At 41.3% G+C, this 17,142-nt stretch overlaps 2 protein-coding genes across 3 annotated transcripts; one reads left to right on the top strand and one right to left on the bottom strand.

Moving 5' to 3' along the window:
- The first annotated feature begins 6,662 nt into the window (after window positions 1-6,662).
- On the top strand, window positions 6,663-9,524 carry c1ql3b (complement component 1, q subcomponent-like 3b). The gene is made up of 2 exons (XM_085804038.1): window positions 6,663-7,656; window positions 7,961-9,524. The coding sequence occupies exons 1-2, from the start codon at window positions 7,036-7,038 to the stop codon at window positions 8,138-8,140; spliced, it is 801 nt and encodes a 266-aa protein (XP_085660164.1). The 5' UTR covers window positions 6,663-7,035; the 3' UTR covers window positions 8,141-9,524.
- Window positions 9,525-9,961: 437 nt separating this feature from the next.
- pter (phosphotriesterase related) lies at window positions 9,962-15,088 on the bottom strand. 2 transcript variants are annotated; one of them, XM_085804037.1, is made up of 5 exons: window positions 15,043-15,088; window positions 13,676-14,124; window positions 11,810-12,075; window positions 11,077-11,217; window positions 9,962-10,177 (listed from the first exon to the last, which is right to left on the bottom strand). In XM_085804037.1, exons 2-5 carry the CDS (start codon window positions 14,105-14,107, stop codon window positions 9,967-9,969), a joined length of 1,050 nt encoding a protein of 349 aa, XP_085660163.1. In that variant the 5' UTR covers window positions 14,108-14,124; window positions 15,043-15,088; the 3' UTR covers window positions 9,962-9,966. The 2 variants fall into 2 exon arrangements, with proteins under 2 accessions (XP_085660163.1, XP_085660162.1); XM_085804036.1 differs by having other exon boundaries at window positions 13,676-14,114; window positions 15,026-15,062.
- Window positions 15,089-17,142: the final 2,054 nt, after the last annotated feature.

A 17,142-nucleotide genomic window follows, 5' to 3' on the forward strand; every position in this document is an offset into this window, starting at 1 on the left:
GAGAAAACAGTGAGACGGAGGGAGTGATGATACAGAGATTGGGTGATAAATCTTGTTCTGATCAGGTTTCTCTGGTGCCCTCACACCTCAGTCTCTTTCTTGGGGTAATTAATCAATCCCAGACTGGAGGCATTGATCGGCCTCTTGCGGCCCTCGGTATGTTTACACTCCTCGATTGTATTTGCCACTAAGCCCCTCACTGCCGCTCAATCTCATCGGCAGAAAATGTGACACTCCACCCTCTGATGCCATCAGCGAAACAGTGCATCGATTGACATCTCCATGAAAATCAATCTACTTATTTTTTTTTATGTTGTTGTTATTGCACGGGGGATTTGGTTTTGTTATAATCCTTTGTTGTAATCCTGTATTCCAGGTTGCAATACATAAAGTTTTATTGTGAGCAATCAAAATACTCCTGGAATGCAGGGCCATGCATTTCCTCAAAGGCCTTACGTAGATATTTGTTTCATTTTTGATTTTAACTATTTGATTGTTTAAAACAGAACAACTGAAACTGACTCTTTCAGTGCTTAATGTTGTCAGATGTGTTATGATCATTTACATATGATATGATAACTTCTTTTTTTTTCAAAACCTTTTAAAATGGCATAACTTTCAGCTAATTATATCAAAAGTATAAGGAAACTTGTTAATGTTAGCTATATGTGGCAATAGTACAGTTTGCACATAACTGAGTCTTGAAAAAGAGACAGTGACAATATGCCAGCTAATGAAAAAAAACAAACTTAATATTTTAGAAACTATTTTAGAAATTAACAATCGGAGAAAAAGTCAGGAGGCTGCCCTAGAAACATGGTTCTGAAAATGCAAATGGAAATACAAAAAAACATAAACTAAAACCTCACAACACACAAAAAAGTGTTCAGATTGACTATTACTGCAAATATGTATTGTTTGCTTAGCCTTAGTCATTTGTTAAGACTTTGCATGAGACCTTTAAGACTCAAAGACAAAACTGACTTGCCAAGAAGATTTAATAAGATTGATGATAAATGTATAAATGAAACACTGATATAGTTCATAAACTGTCCTCATGGATGCGCTATAGGACACACACAGAGAGCGACAATGGCATATTCGCAGTGGCTTTAATAAAAATCTCAAGTCTTTCTTTTCTCTCGAATTCAGGTGTACTCGAAAAATATGAACAGCCTGAATGTCTTTTTGTATTTTTTCCCCCACTTGTCGCATTTGAGACCAAATACTCAGTGAATAGTAATCTGTCAGAAAAGCATACAAGAACAGAGTAGGCTACATGGAAATCACTTCCTCCCACACTGCTGAAAAATAAAGAATGACAAGAACAGCAGCACACTGACACAAGGACATGCACACCAATGAAAATCAAAGTCTGAAGGTAATTGTTAGCCTGTCTGCTAAAAAGCAAATAACAAAATTAAACAAAACAATCACCAATCACACCTTGATTTTTACTTGAATGAAAAGCCCTGATCTCCAGCATGCAACTTGAAGTCCCACCCTGGACGATTGTGATTGCTTATCCATCTTAAATACCTTACAGGACCAGCTTTGAGTGGGTGGTGTGGTAGCGCATTCTGTTATCCCCCCGCTGAGCTGAACTGTGGAGTCGAGCCTTTTCACTGGCATTTCTGTAGGAAAGAAAAATAAACACACAAATTCTGAAAGAGCAGTATACGTGTGAAAAGTATACAGGGGACATGCATCTTATCACTGCCCGGCACACATGGTGCTTTATCAGTTGATAAACACTCGGATGTCAGTGGTCACATAATATTTCTGCTTGTGTTCCTAGGCCGGTAATGAGAGGTTCATTCAGTTTCTTTTCCATTCAACGCACAGATTGTTTGACGAACCTGTCTCAGCTTTGATTGTCATAACCACAAATGAACCCTGCTTAGCCACCCAGGTCAGGCTACATAAATGTCATACATTTTTCATGCAGCATCACACTTACTGACAAAGGTATTTCTTTGTAGTGCGTGAATTGGAATCACGCCTCATATTTCATTAGACACTCGCAAAGTCTTCGGCCTGTGGTCAGATGGGCTGTATGTTTTATTCATGTCCTCTGAACATCTGCTTGTCCGGATGTCAAAAATCATCAGGCTCCCCGAGGACTCCTGCTTGACTGGTTGTAAATGAACTCCAAAGCCGAGAACTCAAAACAACCTGTCAGGACTCTCCACCACCAGAGGAATCTTTCAATACAGAGGCAAGAGGTGAGCTGGGTAACTAAGATCTTTGTGCTGGAAAAGAGCGATGAAAGTCAACTTTGGACGCATATACAAGGTTGTTATCTTTTTTCAAAAATAGAAGAAAAAAAACAAACACTCTGAATCAGTTGGTGTGATACTGTGAAAATATTTCTAATACAAGTACAAGCGTCTTCTTCCCACAGCTTTTGGTGTGTTTTGACACTGCTGTTCACTCTGGCTCCTGGTCGACAAGTCTCCCTGAGTCACTGGAGGCTTGTGCCAACTGGAGGGAAAGAGCCTGACCACTAACAAGTGTTCACTGACTCATAGCACCACAGTATGTCCCACTGTGTGAGCGTGCATGTGCATGTGTGTCTTTATATGCTTTTCCATTATATACTATTCTATTTCTCACTTTGCGACCATCCCACAGAAAACGTGTTCCTTTATGAATTATGATGTGTTTCAGCTCACATGCATCGCCCTCCAAAACTACTGTCAGCTGGAAAGATGCTGGAAACAGGAAACAAAATATGTCAACACAACCAATACAAATTAGTGGATCTTGTTTTGAGAAATTATGAGGAGACATTTTATATGTCTTGGTTTTTAGCATCCACTCTCCAATCAATATTTTTCGTAATAATAAAGTCCCCCTTTCACATAGTTTTTTTAAAAAATAAAAATATTTCTCTCTTAGGCCATGATATTAATTGTATCATGATTGGCTACAGATAACAAGGATACAGTTAAAGGTTAGGAGAAAAAAATACATCTTAAGATATTTATGAAGAGTTAAACACAATAACTAATCTGGAGCCAGTTGCACCACATGTCATTAAAGTTAGGACTTTTCCTACTTTTAACATTAGTAAATAAATGCAAGGAGTTCACAGTTATTATGCAGTTATGTCTCCATATTTACACACGTCACTGCCAGGTTGTTCAATGAACCAACTAGCTTGCTAATATATGTCCTGGTAAGAGTGAAAAGCATACCGGCATAGATGTATCTGACCTAAAATGTGTTAAATTCTGTTTAAAAAATTGAAGATTTAGATGTTTTAAATGTAGTGAGGACATTATTATTTGCAATGCAAGTTCAGACTTTATAGGCTATGGATTTAAGGATAATTCATGCAACTGTATCCAAAACTAAAAACGTCATCAGGACTGAGAGGATGTAGTTATAGTTTAATCAATGACTGTATCTGAAGATGGATGACCCATCTCCATTTCTTCCCACTGTACAAAAAATGAAGCCAAAAATATTGAGCTCTGTCAATCTTTGCCTTCGTGATCGGAAAGTAGCTTGACCAGGCTACAAGTCAATCACAGCTGTCAATCATGATGTTGAACTGCAGTTTTATCGATCAGATAACTAATCATAAAATGTTAATGTATTTTACATGTCTGGCTAACAAGGAGAGGGGGGGGGCATGGTTCATGGCCTATTCTGCAGCCTGCCACTAGGGGGCAATCAAGATGATTTGGCTTCATTGCTGTGTCATCCATTGGGTTTAATCAAAAACAACTGCCATATTCTGATCCATGTGATAAATCCTGACTCGTGCACAGAAGTATGTGACATCAGCCTCTATCAGCTGGGCTGCATGCTCCTTAAAATCAATAAGAAGGAAGACAAACCAACAAATGGGCTTTTGAAATCTCCATCACTTGGTAAGAAGATGAAGAAACATGGTTTTCCTTTAAAGCTCTATCTGCACTGTCTGTATTTAAGTGGCTTGAATTTTAACAGGGATTAAATTACTGGCACAAAAGTACAATAGAAAATACTTTACACTTCCCACTATTAAGGACAGGAAGGAAGGACGGAGATGGAGGAGTGAGAGATACTAACTGTGAGTAACTGTGGTGCTAATTATGGAGCTATAAAAATCTATACAGTGGATTTTAAAGCTCAACATGCTGCTGTTTTTAGTGGAAACTGTGGACATCAGACGTGACACTGATGGTGTGTACCAACACAGTAATGTTGTTGTTATAAAACCAAAACAATGAGCTGAAAGTGCTCTAAAATGCCTCCTAGTGCTGAGGGAACCCACTCACTCACCACAAGCGACAATTTCACACGTCACATTACATAATACAAATCATTGATTAGAGCCTCCTTAAACGTGATATCCTGCGCTCAAGTGACATTATTTAACTTCTCTCTGGAGCTGTGGATTGATTAGATTTTTGTTCAAGGTGATCGTAACCTCCTTCACATTGTGACTGTGATACATCAGGAATTTCTTTGCATCCAGAACAAACATTGATCAGGATGGGATTAGGATTAACAAGGATGAAATGATTAGAATTTGGTCGACAAAGGTCAAGGTCACCATGATCTCATAAAAACACATTTATGCGCATAATAACACATCACACATTAATTATGACACCGTTTAACACAAATAAGATAAAAACTGATGACATTTTGTATCCAAATGGTCAAAGGCCGACGTCACTGTGACATTGCAATGAAGACACGTTTGGCTATTATTCATTGCTCTAACTCGGGAAGGAGAGATTGGACCCATATTTCCTGCAAGTTGGCTGGTTGATGGAGGCATAAAACTGGGAGGCGGTAATTCTGCTCTCTGCTCCAGCAGAATGATAATGGTTGCAGCCAGGCCAGTGTTGACAAAGCGCTGTGGAGATACGTCTTGTTATGTTAGACCAGACTATACCTGACACCACTTAGGATCTTAGTTTAAAAAAAAAAAATCATGTTCACTCCTTAAAGTATCCCAGAATATATTCATTACTAATGTCAGCTGCTCTGCATGTTACACACATCGGCAGTATACTGTATGTTCTGCTCATGCATTCAATATATGATTTCTGGATCTCGATATCTGATGCACTCTCATTCATCTTCTCCAATGCAGCAAACACAAATATGGCAATATTTGGTGTAACCTCCTCAGAACATTGCGTTACTTCATATCACTCAAATGCTATAGCGTTTGCTTCATCGTTAGCTTGGCAATTAATCATCATGCTTATCTGTGCCTCAGTCCTTTTTACATGATGGATCACAGAGGTTATGAAGATGTCTTCAAATTAAGAAACCAAGATAAAATCAAGATTCAATGTAAATGGATATTAGAAAATATAACAAAATTGAATTTCCATCCACTTATTATTTGGATAATGAGTCTCAGCAGGCATGTCCATGTCTCACATTGATATATTTCTCTGTATTTCTTTTCCATGAGTGATGTATAGAGTAGGCATTATGACAGGGGGGGTAGGGGGTCTGCAATTATGCAGCACAGGTTTGTACGTGTTGAACCTATTATTCAAGTGCATATATTTATATTAAAAGAAATCACAGAAAATTAGATCTTTTATATTTATTGTCAAAATATACAGCTGATCTTTTTTATATTTATTTTATCATAGCACTTTTAACTACGCCTTGCTGAGAGTGAACAGTTGTTTCTGGCACATTTTAATGAATCAAACCAAAAAAAAAAAAAAAAACATTATTCCATTTGAGCTTCCTTTTTTTTTCTTTCATTCTGCAATCAGCCCACCCTCCTCCTCCTCCTCCTCCTCCTCCTCCTCCTCCTCCTGGACAAACAAGGCTCTCCATGTTTTTCCTTCCTGTTCATCTATCTCTCCACCTGGCGAGAGGTGCCGTGGACACAGAGTGACAGCCTCTGCATTTATGTGCATATCATCATCTGCCCTCCTCATGAGGAATTAGCCTTTCATCACTCAAAGCTCAGACAAAAAAAAAAAAAAAAACCCACTGTGCTGAAGTTTTATCATTTTGTTTCAAATCTTTAAAAATCAATAAGGTCTTGGATTATTTCATGAATAAATTGAAATTAAATTGTAGCCTACATTTTAAGACAACTAGTACTGACTTACACTAGCACTAGTACTGACTTACACTAGCACCAACAGTTTAGATTTCTTAACTTTACGGCTGCAGGTGGTAAATTAATATTGGTGGTTGTGTGATTTGATTTTAGTTTCTCTTTAAATGCCTCAGTGTTTCATCAGTATATTTGTGTGAAGTCATCCTTCACTGCCAGCTCCTAGTGACTCCCTCCTTCCTTTCACTGGCTCTATAGATTTTCTCCAAATGATAAATTGGACACAGGGAACCACTAAGGTGTGACCAGGTGCCAAAGGAGTATAGCTTTTGGTCTTTAATGAGCCTAATTATGCTCAAGACCTTTAAAGCTGTTTGGATAACTGTTAATAACATGTTGTTGGATATAACGTCGCAATCAGAGTGTTAAAAGCCCGTGGAGATGATCCAAACTTCACCTCCTGGCTTCACAAACAAGCGCATAAAATAAGGATGTCACGTTTCAAAGCTTCAAAGTTGCATCGGTGTTTGTATGTTGTTCACTTTCTCTCTTTTGATTGAAGAAATGCATGGTCTCCAACCCATCCATCACCTCCACCCCTCCCCTCACTCTCCAAACACTGAAGCGGGTTACGCTTAATTTCTAGCCCATTCTCTCCTGTGGCACGGTGGTGGGCAGAAACTTGTGCGGCTGACTTTGTGAAACACAACCACTAAACGCAGATTGTTTAGTGTGTTTTTTTTCCCTTCTCACAAAGTCTTTTGCTGTTGTTTTCCTCGCGGTGAGAAAGTGGAGATGAACCACTTAGACGGATATTGCAGCGCGTAAAGATTGTGGATGCTTACTTTTGCGCATGGACATTTAAATGACTATTTCGCCTCCAAAAGTTGCAGTGCAATAGAAGACCGGGTCAGATTCTCATCTCTGCAAAGATATCGCCCACAAGCAGGCTGGAAGACCATCCACTCCGGAGAACACCGCGAGTCCGCAGAGCGCAGATGATCGCAACTGGTGTTTGTGGCGTCGCGCTGGTGCTGGTGTTGGTGGTTCTGATCCCGGTCGTGGTGAACTCCGCCGGGACTCCTGCCCGCTACGAGATGCTCGGATCCTGTCAGATGGTCTGTGACTCCCACGGGACCGCGGCCACGGCCACGGCCAAGGCGACGAACCCGATCAAAGACAACCGACTGGTTCAGTCGCTTCCGACGTTCATCCAGGGTCCTCAGGGGGAGCCGGGGCGCGCCGGGAAGGTGGGCTCGAGGGGTCCGCCCGGAGAGCCCGGACCACCCGGTCCTGCAGGTCCGCCCGGGGACAGAGGCGCACCGGGTCCCCAGGGTCCACCCGGAGTACCTGGAATAAATGGGCCCAACGGTGCCATCAGCGCTGCCACTTACAACACGGTCCCAAAGATTGCGTTTTATGCAGGACTGAAGAAGCAGCACGAGGGATACGAGGTGCTGAAATTCGACGACGTGGTCACAAATCTTGGCAACCACTACGACCCCGCCACAGGGAAATTCACCTGCTCGATACCGGGAATTTACTTCTTTGTTTACCATGTGTTGATGCGGGGCGGAGACGGAACCAGCATGTGGGCTGACCTCTGTAAGAACAACCAGGTATGACGCTCCACGGTGGAGTTTTACTCACTCAGCACTTCGTGGTGTTTTGTACGATAAAAAAAGCCAAAGACGCACTAATTGTAGTAGCAAATTTAAATTCCCACATTTTTACGCACAGGTTTTACGCATGGCTGCGCACAGAGGGACACTGGCAGAATGCACCCCACACACATTTTGAAGTAAAAGAAAAAGAAAGAAAGAGTTGTTTTAGGGTTATTTTAAGAATGAAATTAAACAGACAGGTCTCTCATAAGTTGTCCGCACCCGTTTCACCACCAGAAATCACACTTTTGTCTTCCAGGTGAGAGCCAGCGCCATCGCCCAGGACGCAGACCAGAACTACGACTACGCCAGCAACAGTGTGGTCCTACACCTGGAGCCCGGGGACGAGATATACATCAAGCTGGACGGCGGGAAGGCACACGGGGGGAACAACAACAAGTACAGCACCTTCTCCGGCTTCATGTTGTACGCTGATTGAAAAGCTGGAAGAGATCTTGCTGAGGGAGGGGGATCTGCTCTGCATATAGCTTGCTTCATCGCTCGGTCTCTCAGTTCAGTGTCAGATGGATTATTAGAGACAGAGCTCAACATCTCCATATTGCAAAAAAGAGTGAAAGAAGATGTGGAGGAGGTCATGTGGAGAAAAAAAAGAGAGACAAGGACTGTATTTTGCAATAGCGATGCGTTCACAGTGTCATTACAGGATAGTAATAATGAATTTTACTTTGTACAGCGTTGACTTGTACCCTTGTCAGATTGATTAGTGCACATGAATGAACTCGAGCTCCACAATTTAAGTTTGCTGATGTGAAACATACTGTAGCTGCTGTGGTTAACACATACTGAGTGAATGTAGATTAAAAGTTCAACGTATTGACTTTTAATACTGAAGTTTAGATGCTAAAATGATTAGTCACATAATCACCACTCTGTTCACAGTGTTGTTAGTCCATGCGTGTGCTTTATTTCTCAAAAATATGTGATAGTTGTTGCACTCTGGGTGAAGATGTTCAAAGATGTAGTGATGATGCATGATTATCAAAAGTTTAACTCTGTGCAGCATACAAAAAAAAAAGAAAAAGAAAAGAAAAGAAAACTTTAAAAGAGCAGTAGAAATCTGTAACAAGGGCCATTCTGATGTTCACATTGAAGCACTGCCACAAACTGATCATCGCAACTCATTTTTCTCGTCTGTCTCAACGCGACAGCTGGTTGGGGCAACAGGGTGGTCGGATAGTTAGTCACCGTCACAAAGCTGGACAGTCATATGGACAGAAATGTTTCCTCGAGATCAACAACATTCATCGATCTGCCCGCTGATTGTTAAGCCCCCCCTCCACCCCCACCCAGATAGAAAGACTGTTGGCTAGAATGTAAAATACAGTGTAAAATGAAATCCTCTCTGGCTCACTCTTTTGTCATCCTCGCTGGAAGATTAATCAAAGTTATATAGTTTTTCACGGCGCACCAGTCAGCTGTGGCAATCACGCCATTGATCATGTGGTGAAGTCACCCTGTGAAGCCACCTGTTCCCAGGTGAGAGGAGAACGTGTCCTTCATCTGGACCTGCCAGACAGTCAGCCTCCCATAGACACCCAGGCACCCACTGAGGGGCAACAGGACAACTCATCTAACACAGCCGCAACGTGTCGAGAGCAGAGCAGCATACTGATTACTAAAAACCCTCATTATTTCCCCCTCCATACAGCGTGTTTGCAGAAATGTCACTTAGAAATACAAAGACGGCAGCAACGACACCGACATTGCAATTGAAAAATCAATTAGCGGCGAATTTGTCAGCACCATTGTCGACAAAACCTCCGCAGAGCGGGAATATTTGTCTTAGATTGCTTTCACATTTCAGCCGGAAATGTGTTTTTTGTTTTGCTTTTAATTGTGGCATTAATGGGACCAAAACAAGACTGCTAATGAGAGGCACTGTGATCCTGAGAGGCTCCTTTATATAATTTGCTTACAAAGTGAATAACGTATAATCACAATTTTAAATTAAGCTTTAATTAATATGGGTGCTCTGTATAAACTCTTCCACCTGGATGAAACCACAGCCTGTAATTATTCAGATAAAATTACAAAACATTTTGCTTTGCTGGAAAATTTAAGAACATTCACATTTAAGACAAAGATGCTGTGAGCTTATTGGTTTTTTAGGGGCCCAAATGCACATTCATGACTCACTTTGGACTGTAATTATTGCAAAGATACGAAAAATTAATAATTGTTCATTCATCATGTGAAGATAAACGCTACATTGCATACAACGGCCGCCTCCCGTCTCTTCTTATCTTATTTGAAGGTCAGCCAGTGTTTGGGGTTGTCAATGAGTATCTTATCCACCTGGTGCTGCGAGATGCCCCTCATCAGCATCTTGGGCACAATGTTCTTCAGGATGTGAGAGTAGCCGTGGCCTCCGTACTTGGTCAGGCGGTTCTTGGTGTGGATGTCGTGTGCGATTACAATCTTGTCCTCGTAGCCTTCCTTCACCAGGAACGCCAAGCTGAACACACACAAAGAAACTTGAACAACTAACATCACTCATAGTTTTACGCTTCAACATGCGTCATTCGCAAATTGGCCTTCATGTGTTACTAAACCTGGCGCATGTGTGTGCAAACAAGATTCTGGCCAGAATGTGACAAAACTCAGTCGTCACTGTTTACACACACAAACACACACACACACACACACTCCTCTCTTCTCTGTGGTGGGAGATCAGTATCTCACAGTTTCTATCAATAAGCTGTAGGATACAGGAGGTTAAACACAAGAACTACATTTTTCCCTACATAAAATGCACACACTAGTTGCGTTTCCATCCACCTTTTTTTATTCGCATTTTCAAAAATTGCGAATAAATACTTCAATGGAAACGCCAGAAATTCGAATAAAGGCAGTAAATGCGCATAAAAGTTTATATGCTTGGAGGGGGTGGATTTGTCAGCGTATCGATTAAATGAAAATGTGAGTTTTTGTGATGGAAACAGATTATGCGAATTGAGCCCCGGTCTCCCAGCTCTCGTCTCTGCACCGCAACACAAACACGCTCCGTAACCCATTATATATATATATATATATATAAAGGTAAATTGTCCATGATGTTGAGTGTTATCTGAGTGTCAACTGTTGGATATCACGCTCTCTTATGACGTAATCTCACGGCGCACTCCTCCTCTCCCAATAATCGCAAAACAATAATGAATGGAAACGGTCATAAATTCGCATTTGCTTTTTGCGCATTTTCACAAAATCCGCTTTTAAATTCGATACGACTTGGATGGAAACCCAGTTAGTGACATGATGTGTCATGAGATTCTCTTAAATTATAGGAAAGTGAAATCAAACCAGAAGCAAAGTCACTCTGAAAAGCCACATTTGACTCAGACCGGTGATACTCACGCTTTGACTCTCTGGCTGTCGCTGGGCATGTCCAGCTCCAGGTTATACGGGTAGTTCAGCATCTCCGTCCCAAACAGATCGTACTCCAGGTAACTGCCCAGTTTAGCAAACTCAAGCAGTTCACCCTCATCAAATATGGTCCTGCAGGAAGAGACCAGAAAGAAGAAAGAAATGCCTTGTTTTTTTTCAATTTCCTAATCATGCAAAGTAGAAGCAACGCAAAAACACTGACTCAGTTATTCTGTTGTGTAAAAACAAGAGTTTCCACTTGTTTTCACTTCTTTTAACTGGAATGTTTTTTCAAAGAAAACATCCGTTTAAACAACATGTGTATACAGAGGATGCAGATCCCTGCTGTTTTATGGTAAACATATTTTACAGTGCAGCTCAAAAACTGTTTTCAGTGATGTTATGTGAATAGATGAACAAGGAAAAAATTGCAAATTCGTTGTTAATCTTACAGATTTTCTCAGAACAGCTGCTTTATTCCAGCACGTACAGAAATAAATTAATGTAGAGATGTTTTGAAACCTATAAACGATCAATTTCAACATTTATTCAAAGTAAAAACCGAAGAGAGAAACAGACTCTAGTGTTACAAGTAGCAACAATGTGGCCTCAACTCTGAGACTTAAAAGAGTATAAAAATAAAAATTGTATTTTTAAAAAAAAGTTGAAGACACAGTCAATAAAATCTGTTAATTCATTTCAAATGCAGTCAGGGTTGTCTCACCTGTCCAGGTGGGACATGACAGTTTTGCTGATGTCACCACCGGCCTCCTGGAGAATCCGGACGACTTCAGCCGGAGCGGCAGGGTTTCTGCCGGGATGGATGATGACGGGGCAGCCGAGCTGAGTCTGAGCGTGAGCCGTGGCCCTCAGCACCTTCTTCTCGCTCTCGGTGATGGGCCAGCCGGTGCCGATCTCTCCGATCACACCACAGCGGATGTCTGTGCCGTCTGCACCGTGGAGCACCTCGCTGACGATGATGTCTGTGAGCTGATGCACAGGAAATCAAGGGGTTAATTAAACATGAAAACATTGTAAGAATATGACACTTCTCTGTTTCATCTCTTAATTCACGCTTGATGCATTCTTCCTATCTTATGACTGAAATTTACGACATCATATTCATTAATTAGGTTGAGGTAATTCAGGTAGAGATGTAATTTACAATGTAGCAGAGCAAACGATGATAAGTTCAAATGTCTTAACACACAAGAAACAACAATGTTGAGCTTATACATTCAAGTGTCAATAATTAAAAACAATAAAAGCCATATAAAAAATAAAAACTTCAACAATAACTCAAATATGAAGCTTCTACAGTTTACTTGAACTAGTTTTAAAGGGATAGTTCAACATTTTGGTAAATTCACCAGTGGGTTCATTACCTTTAATTGTCAGTGCAAGCTGTTTTGAGAACCACGGGGCAGAGACGCTATGAAATAATCATGTATATTAACATTACAACACATGAAGCAAATACTCGACTCAGTCCAAATCACATGTCTGGAATGTAGTTCTGGCTACTCATTTGCATTGAAAACAACTCCATCTCTTATTATTTCGTAGTGTGGTGAATGTGCAGGTCACATCTTGTCCATGAGAGCATTTTGGAGTTGTTGGATTGCGTATTTGATCAGTTTGATGAGGGACAGCGGACCTGTACCGTTCACCTCCATTATGTTCACTGAGCAACTCGTGTCTCTGCCCCGCGGATCTCAAAACAACATGCACCGATATTTAAAGGTAATGAACCTACTGCTATGACTATAGGGATTATGGCAATAGGCGAATTTGCTAAAATGTTGAACTATCCCTTCACCCAAAATTGAAATTTCACTCATTATCTACTCACCCTCATGTTGTCGACTAAGGGCTGGGAGAAGTTTCAGAGTCCTGCGTGGCTTCTCTGACGGTGTAGCAGTGCATGTCCATATAACGGTTGCAAATGGATACCAACTGTCTTAGTAACAAAAAGACACACCAAAAAACATCCAAATACCTCCATGTTGCTCGTATGTAATGCCCATCTTGTATTGAATCCCCAAAATGCGAAATTGTCCCGAAAAAAATTTATTAAATTAAATTAAATTAATTTGAAGCTTGTTTTGTAGCGGAAGCTTCTCGAAGCTCCTCTTCCAGGTTCGTCAAATTTGGACGAACTGGGAAGAGGACAGATCCTGGTTCGTCCAAATTTGACGAACCGGAAAGAGGAGCTTCCGCTACAAACAAGCTTGAAAAATAGACTTAATAAATAGACAATTTCGCATTTCGGGGCTTCAATACAAGATGGACATTACATACGAGCAGCATGGAGGTATTTGGATGTTTTTTGGTGTGTCTTTTTGTTACGAAGACAGTTGGTATCCATTTGCAACCATTATATGGACATGCACTGCTACGCCGAGACCCCCTGTAACTCAGAGAAGCCACGGAGGACTCTGAAACTTCTCCCAGCCCTTAGTCGACAACATGAGGGTGAGTAGATAATGAGTGAAATTTCAATTTTGGGTGAACTATCCCTTTAAGTTTCATGACAAAAGTGTGTGCGAGACTAGCTGCAGCATCACTTGGTGTCAGACTCTGGCCACACCTTCTCCACACTCATCTTCTTGGTGGCCTCAGTGTGGGTGCAGTCCACATAGTACCCTGCTCCTGCAACGACGTGGACCCCGGTGTCCTTGGCCAACTGCCGCAGGGTGGGCAGGTCCCGGTCGATTCCCGTGGTGGTGTTCTCCACGATGGTGCCCCCGCCCGCCTTCCTGTAGACCAGCAGCTCGTCCCGCACGGCGCCGACCTCCTGCTGCAGGAGCAGGTTCTCGTGGCAGCTGTAGGGGTTCTGCCTCAGCCAGTGCATGTGCTGCATCTGGAAAGGGTTCTCCGCCACCGCCTCGTCGCCCGGCGGAGGAGGGAAGTAGCAGCACTCGAAGGTCATGGTCAGGTGCTCGTGGGTCATCGTGCGGCCCAGCTGGTCCGGATCCACCAGACCCAGGACGGTCTGGACCTTCCCGCTCAACGTTGACATGATGCTGCTGCCTCAACCTGAGACGACACAGTGAAATCAGTGATTTATTTGCAGCTGAGACAAAATACCACACCTGATAAAGCTGGTTAAAGGGATACTTAAACATTTTGGCAAACTGGCCCATTGCCATAATCGCTATAGTTTTAGGAGTATGTTCGTTACCTTTAATTGTTGGTGCAAGCTATTTTTAGAGCGGCGGAGCAGAGCTGCTCAGAGCTACACTACGGAGGCTAATGGGATTTCTTGGTTTCCCTCATCAAACTCATCAAATGCACAATCTAACGACTCCAAAACGCTCTGGTGGACAAGTTGTGACCTGCACATTCACCACGCTATGAGATAATAACAGAATGTTACAAGACAGAGTTTTTGAGACAAATGCAGAGACTGCTTGCCGAAAAACTGCGCATGAATGGCTTATGCACGTTTTGCATGAATTTACCTTGAAAACAACTAAACTGCAATTAAAGGTGACGAACCTACTCCTAAAACTATAGGGATTATGGCAATGGGCCAATTTGCCAAAATGTTGAACTATTCCTTTAAGCGGATCATTACAACAGAGGGGTGTGTTTGCAACTCATTGACCAGGGTGACGTCATCGTCAGTGCAGGACCGAGACCTTTGAACTGCAAAGTGCAAAATGCAAATCCTCATGAAAGCCTGTGTCTAACTACAGGCCTATCTACGGTAATCTAAATGTCCTCCCGTTTACTCCATGTGCTCTGTTTTGCAAGATGTGAGCAACTGTTGCAGGCAGCTCAGCATTAGTTCACTAGCAAACAGCTGCGTTTTCTGAAAGCACTGCAACATGAAAATGAAACAAGAGAAAAGTTGGAGGAACAGCACGAGCGAGACCAACACTTTCATCAGCTTAAACTTTGACGTGTTTCCGCTGTTTCCACTCCTGAAACACACTTCTGACCTTGTAGTACCTGCTTTGATCGATCCGCTGCCTCGTCTTCTGCACCAGCCGAGCAGCACACACACATACACACACACAGACTATCTGCCACTCACAGATTAGGACCATATATCGCGAGAGGTGCCAGACATCGCGAGAGTTTCAACAGTTAGACTGTCTTAATTTAATTTAATTTAATTTAATTTAATTTAATTTAATTTAATTTAATTTAATTTAATTTAATTTAATTTAACTTAATTTAATTTAATTTGTCTAAATATTTTAATACAAATTCCTTATTTCCTATTCATTTCAGACTGTAAAAATATTTTGAACGATAAAGTTTTTGAAGAAAAGGGGAAAAAAACTTCCTGTTTCTCTATTCGCGTGGTAGGAAACTAACCAATCAGTGACGAGGAGGACTCAGCCTGAGTAGGATAAGCAGAGATTGATTCAGGAGGTTACTGAAACTGTACTTTAAAGATGCACATTTAAATATACTTTGTATCAACATAAATATGTAAATAATTAACTGCATATACACTGCATGTACTTTCACTGAATTAACTTAAATATACAATTTGAATTAACATCTTAACCTTACAATTATTTGATAAAGTCATTGATAAAGAGAGAGTTTCTGACATTTTAACAGACAAAATGTTAGAAAATCATTGGACCTTTAAATGTTAACGTCTTTATTAAAAAGTTACAATTATCCATCAAGGCAGCGGTTGTCAATGTTAAAGATCTCTTCATGGATGGACTTGGGGTGGTCAGAGGTCAAAGAGTCACCTGGAGGGTTAGATGAACACAACCTTGGCCTGGAAACAGCAACATTTCTGTCTTTAACTTGACAAATACTGTATTTGGCATGCTATTATTTTGTAAAGCGGTTAGTTTGAATTTCTAAACCTTTTATAAATGGTAGATATTAGAAAGTGGAATTTAATAGTTTTACTTGAAAGCACAAGTCATTTAATATACTTACCGATTTACATAACCACAACAAATTACAGGCCTGGAGTCTTAAATTCAGTCACTGGCAAATGGGTAATGAGCTGTCCTTTAAAAATCTGGCAAATATCATGTTTTAGTAATTTGACGAGAACATGTGAAGATGATGCAGGGTTTGGGAGACAGACTGTGACTCTTTGTTTCTGTGCTGTACACTGAGCAGATGGTCCCCGCGGCAGCGTTTGGTCTGCTGTTGCAGGGAACTGCCCTGTGAACACTCACCATTGCACTGACCATCTCATCTCTGCAAATGGCTGAGCACACGACCATCCCCATACTGTAGCGCATGTCTGTGCCATCCGTTGGTCGGCGAGATGACAAGAACAGAGCAGCAGCTGCGATTTAAGGGAAACATACTGTGTTCACTTTTCATGTTCTAGCCTGGATGAAATGTTCTGGCCTTTATTAGCTAAGGTGTGGAAGGTGATAAGGGTTTAAATGAAGTGTAATTCTTTTTAAACCTGTTTGAAAACAAGAGCTGAGCAATCGAGATCTGTGGATTTAGCTATTTCTGTCAGTTTAGCACTTTTTATGATTTGCTTTGATCTTTTATTGAGAACTTTGTGAATCACCTGATCTTGAAAGGTGCCACAGAATAAACTTTACTTAACTGCGAGCACTTTAAAGACCTTTACAGTAGTTTGTGTTGTAACTTTACTAAATTGAAATGAATTTAGAAATATACAGTGTATTGAAACTCAATACAAACTACTGATCTGTGAAATAAAACTGGCAAATACCACAAGCTACTACATTAACATATTATAAGCAATGCTGCTGACAATAAACAGAAAAACATCAGCCACTGTGATGTCTGAAGGCAGCAGGGATGCAACATGAATTTGCAGACTCGAAACAGACTACCAATGGTAAATTAGTTTTTGGAGTGCTGCTACTCATGAGCAGCATCCCACTGCAGGGTTCCTCATTAGCGACAAGAGAAGCTGGTCACTTTCATTCATCTGCATGGCCGACACGTTGTTTTGGCTGGACACAAACACAGGGAGGTTCTCAAGGAGAGGGGATGACTAAAACAGCGCTCTCTCCTGTGGCCTGAACAGCTCAGATATTAAAGAGAATTTGAGTTTTTGTCATTTTTTGGGACTCTGCCGTG

This window comes from Trachurus japonicus, chromosome 17 (genome assembly GCF_045865225.1).
Source record: "Trachurus japonicus isolate A0001 chromosome 17, Traja_1.0".
NCBI lineage: Eukaryota > Metazoa > Chordata > Actinopteri > Carangiformes > Carangidae > Trachurus > Trachurus japonicus.

What these genes read in the sequence shown, in the direction of transcription:
- c1ql3b (XM_085804038.1), top strand. Translation starts at nt 7,036, where the DNA reads ATGATCGCAACTGGTGTTTGTGGCGTCGCGCTGGTGCTGGTGTTGGTG. An exon ending in ACCTCTGTAAGAACAACCAG is followed by an intron (nt 7,657 to 7,960) that starts GTATGACGCTCC and finishes TTTGTCTTCCAG; the next exon opens with GTGAGAGCCAGCGCCATCGC.
- pter (XM_085804037.1), bottom strand. Translation starts at nt 14,107, where the DNA reads ATGTCAACGTTGAGCGGGAAGGTCCAGACCGTCCTGGGTCTGGTGGAT. An exon ending in AGAAGATGAGTGTGGAGAAG is followed by an intron (nt 12,076 to 13,675) that starts GTGTGGCCAGAG and finishes CCTGTGCATCAG; the next exon opens with CTCACAGACATCATCGTCAG. An exon ending in GACAGCCAGAGAGTCAAAGC is followed by an intron (nt 10,178 to 11,076) that starts GTGAGTATCACC and finishes GTGTGTGTTCAG; the next exon opens with CTTGGCGTTCCTGGTGAAGG.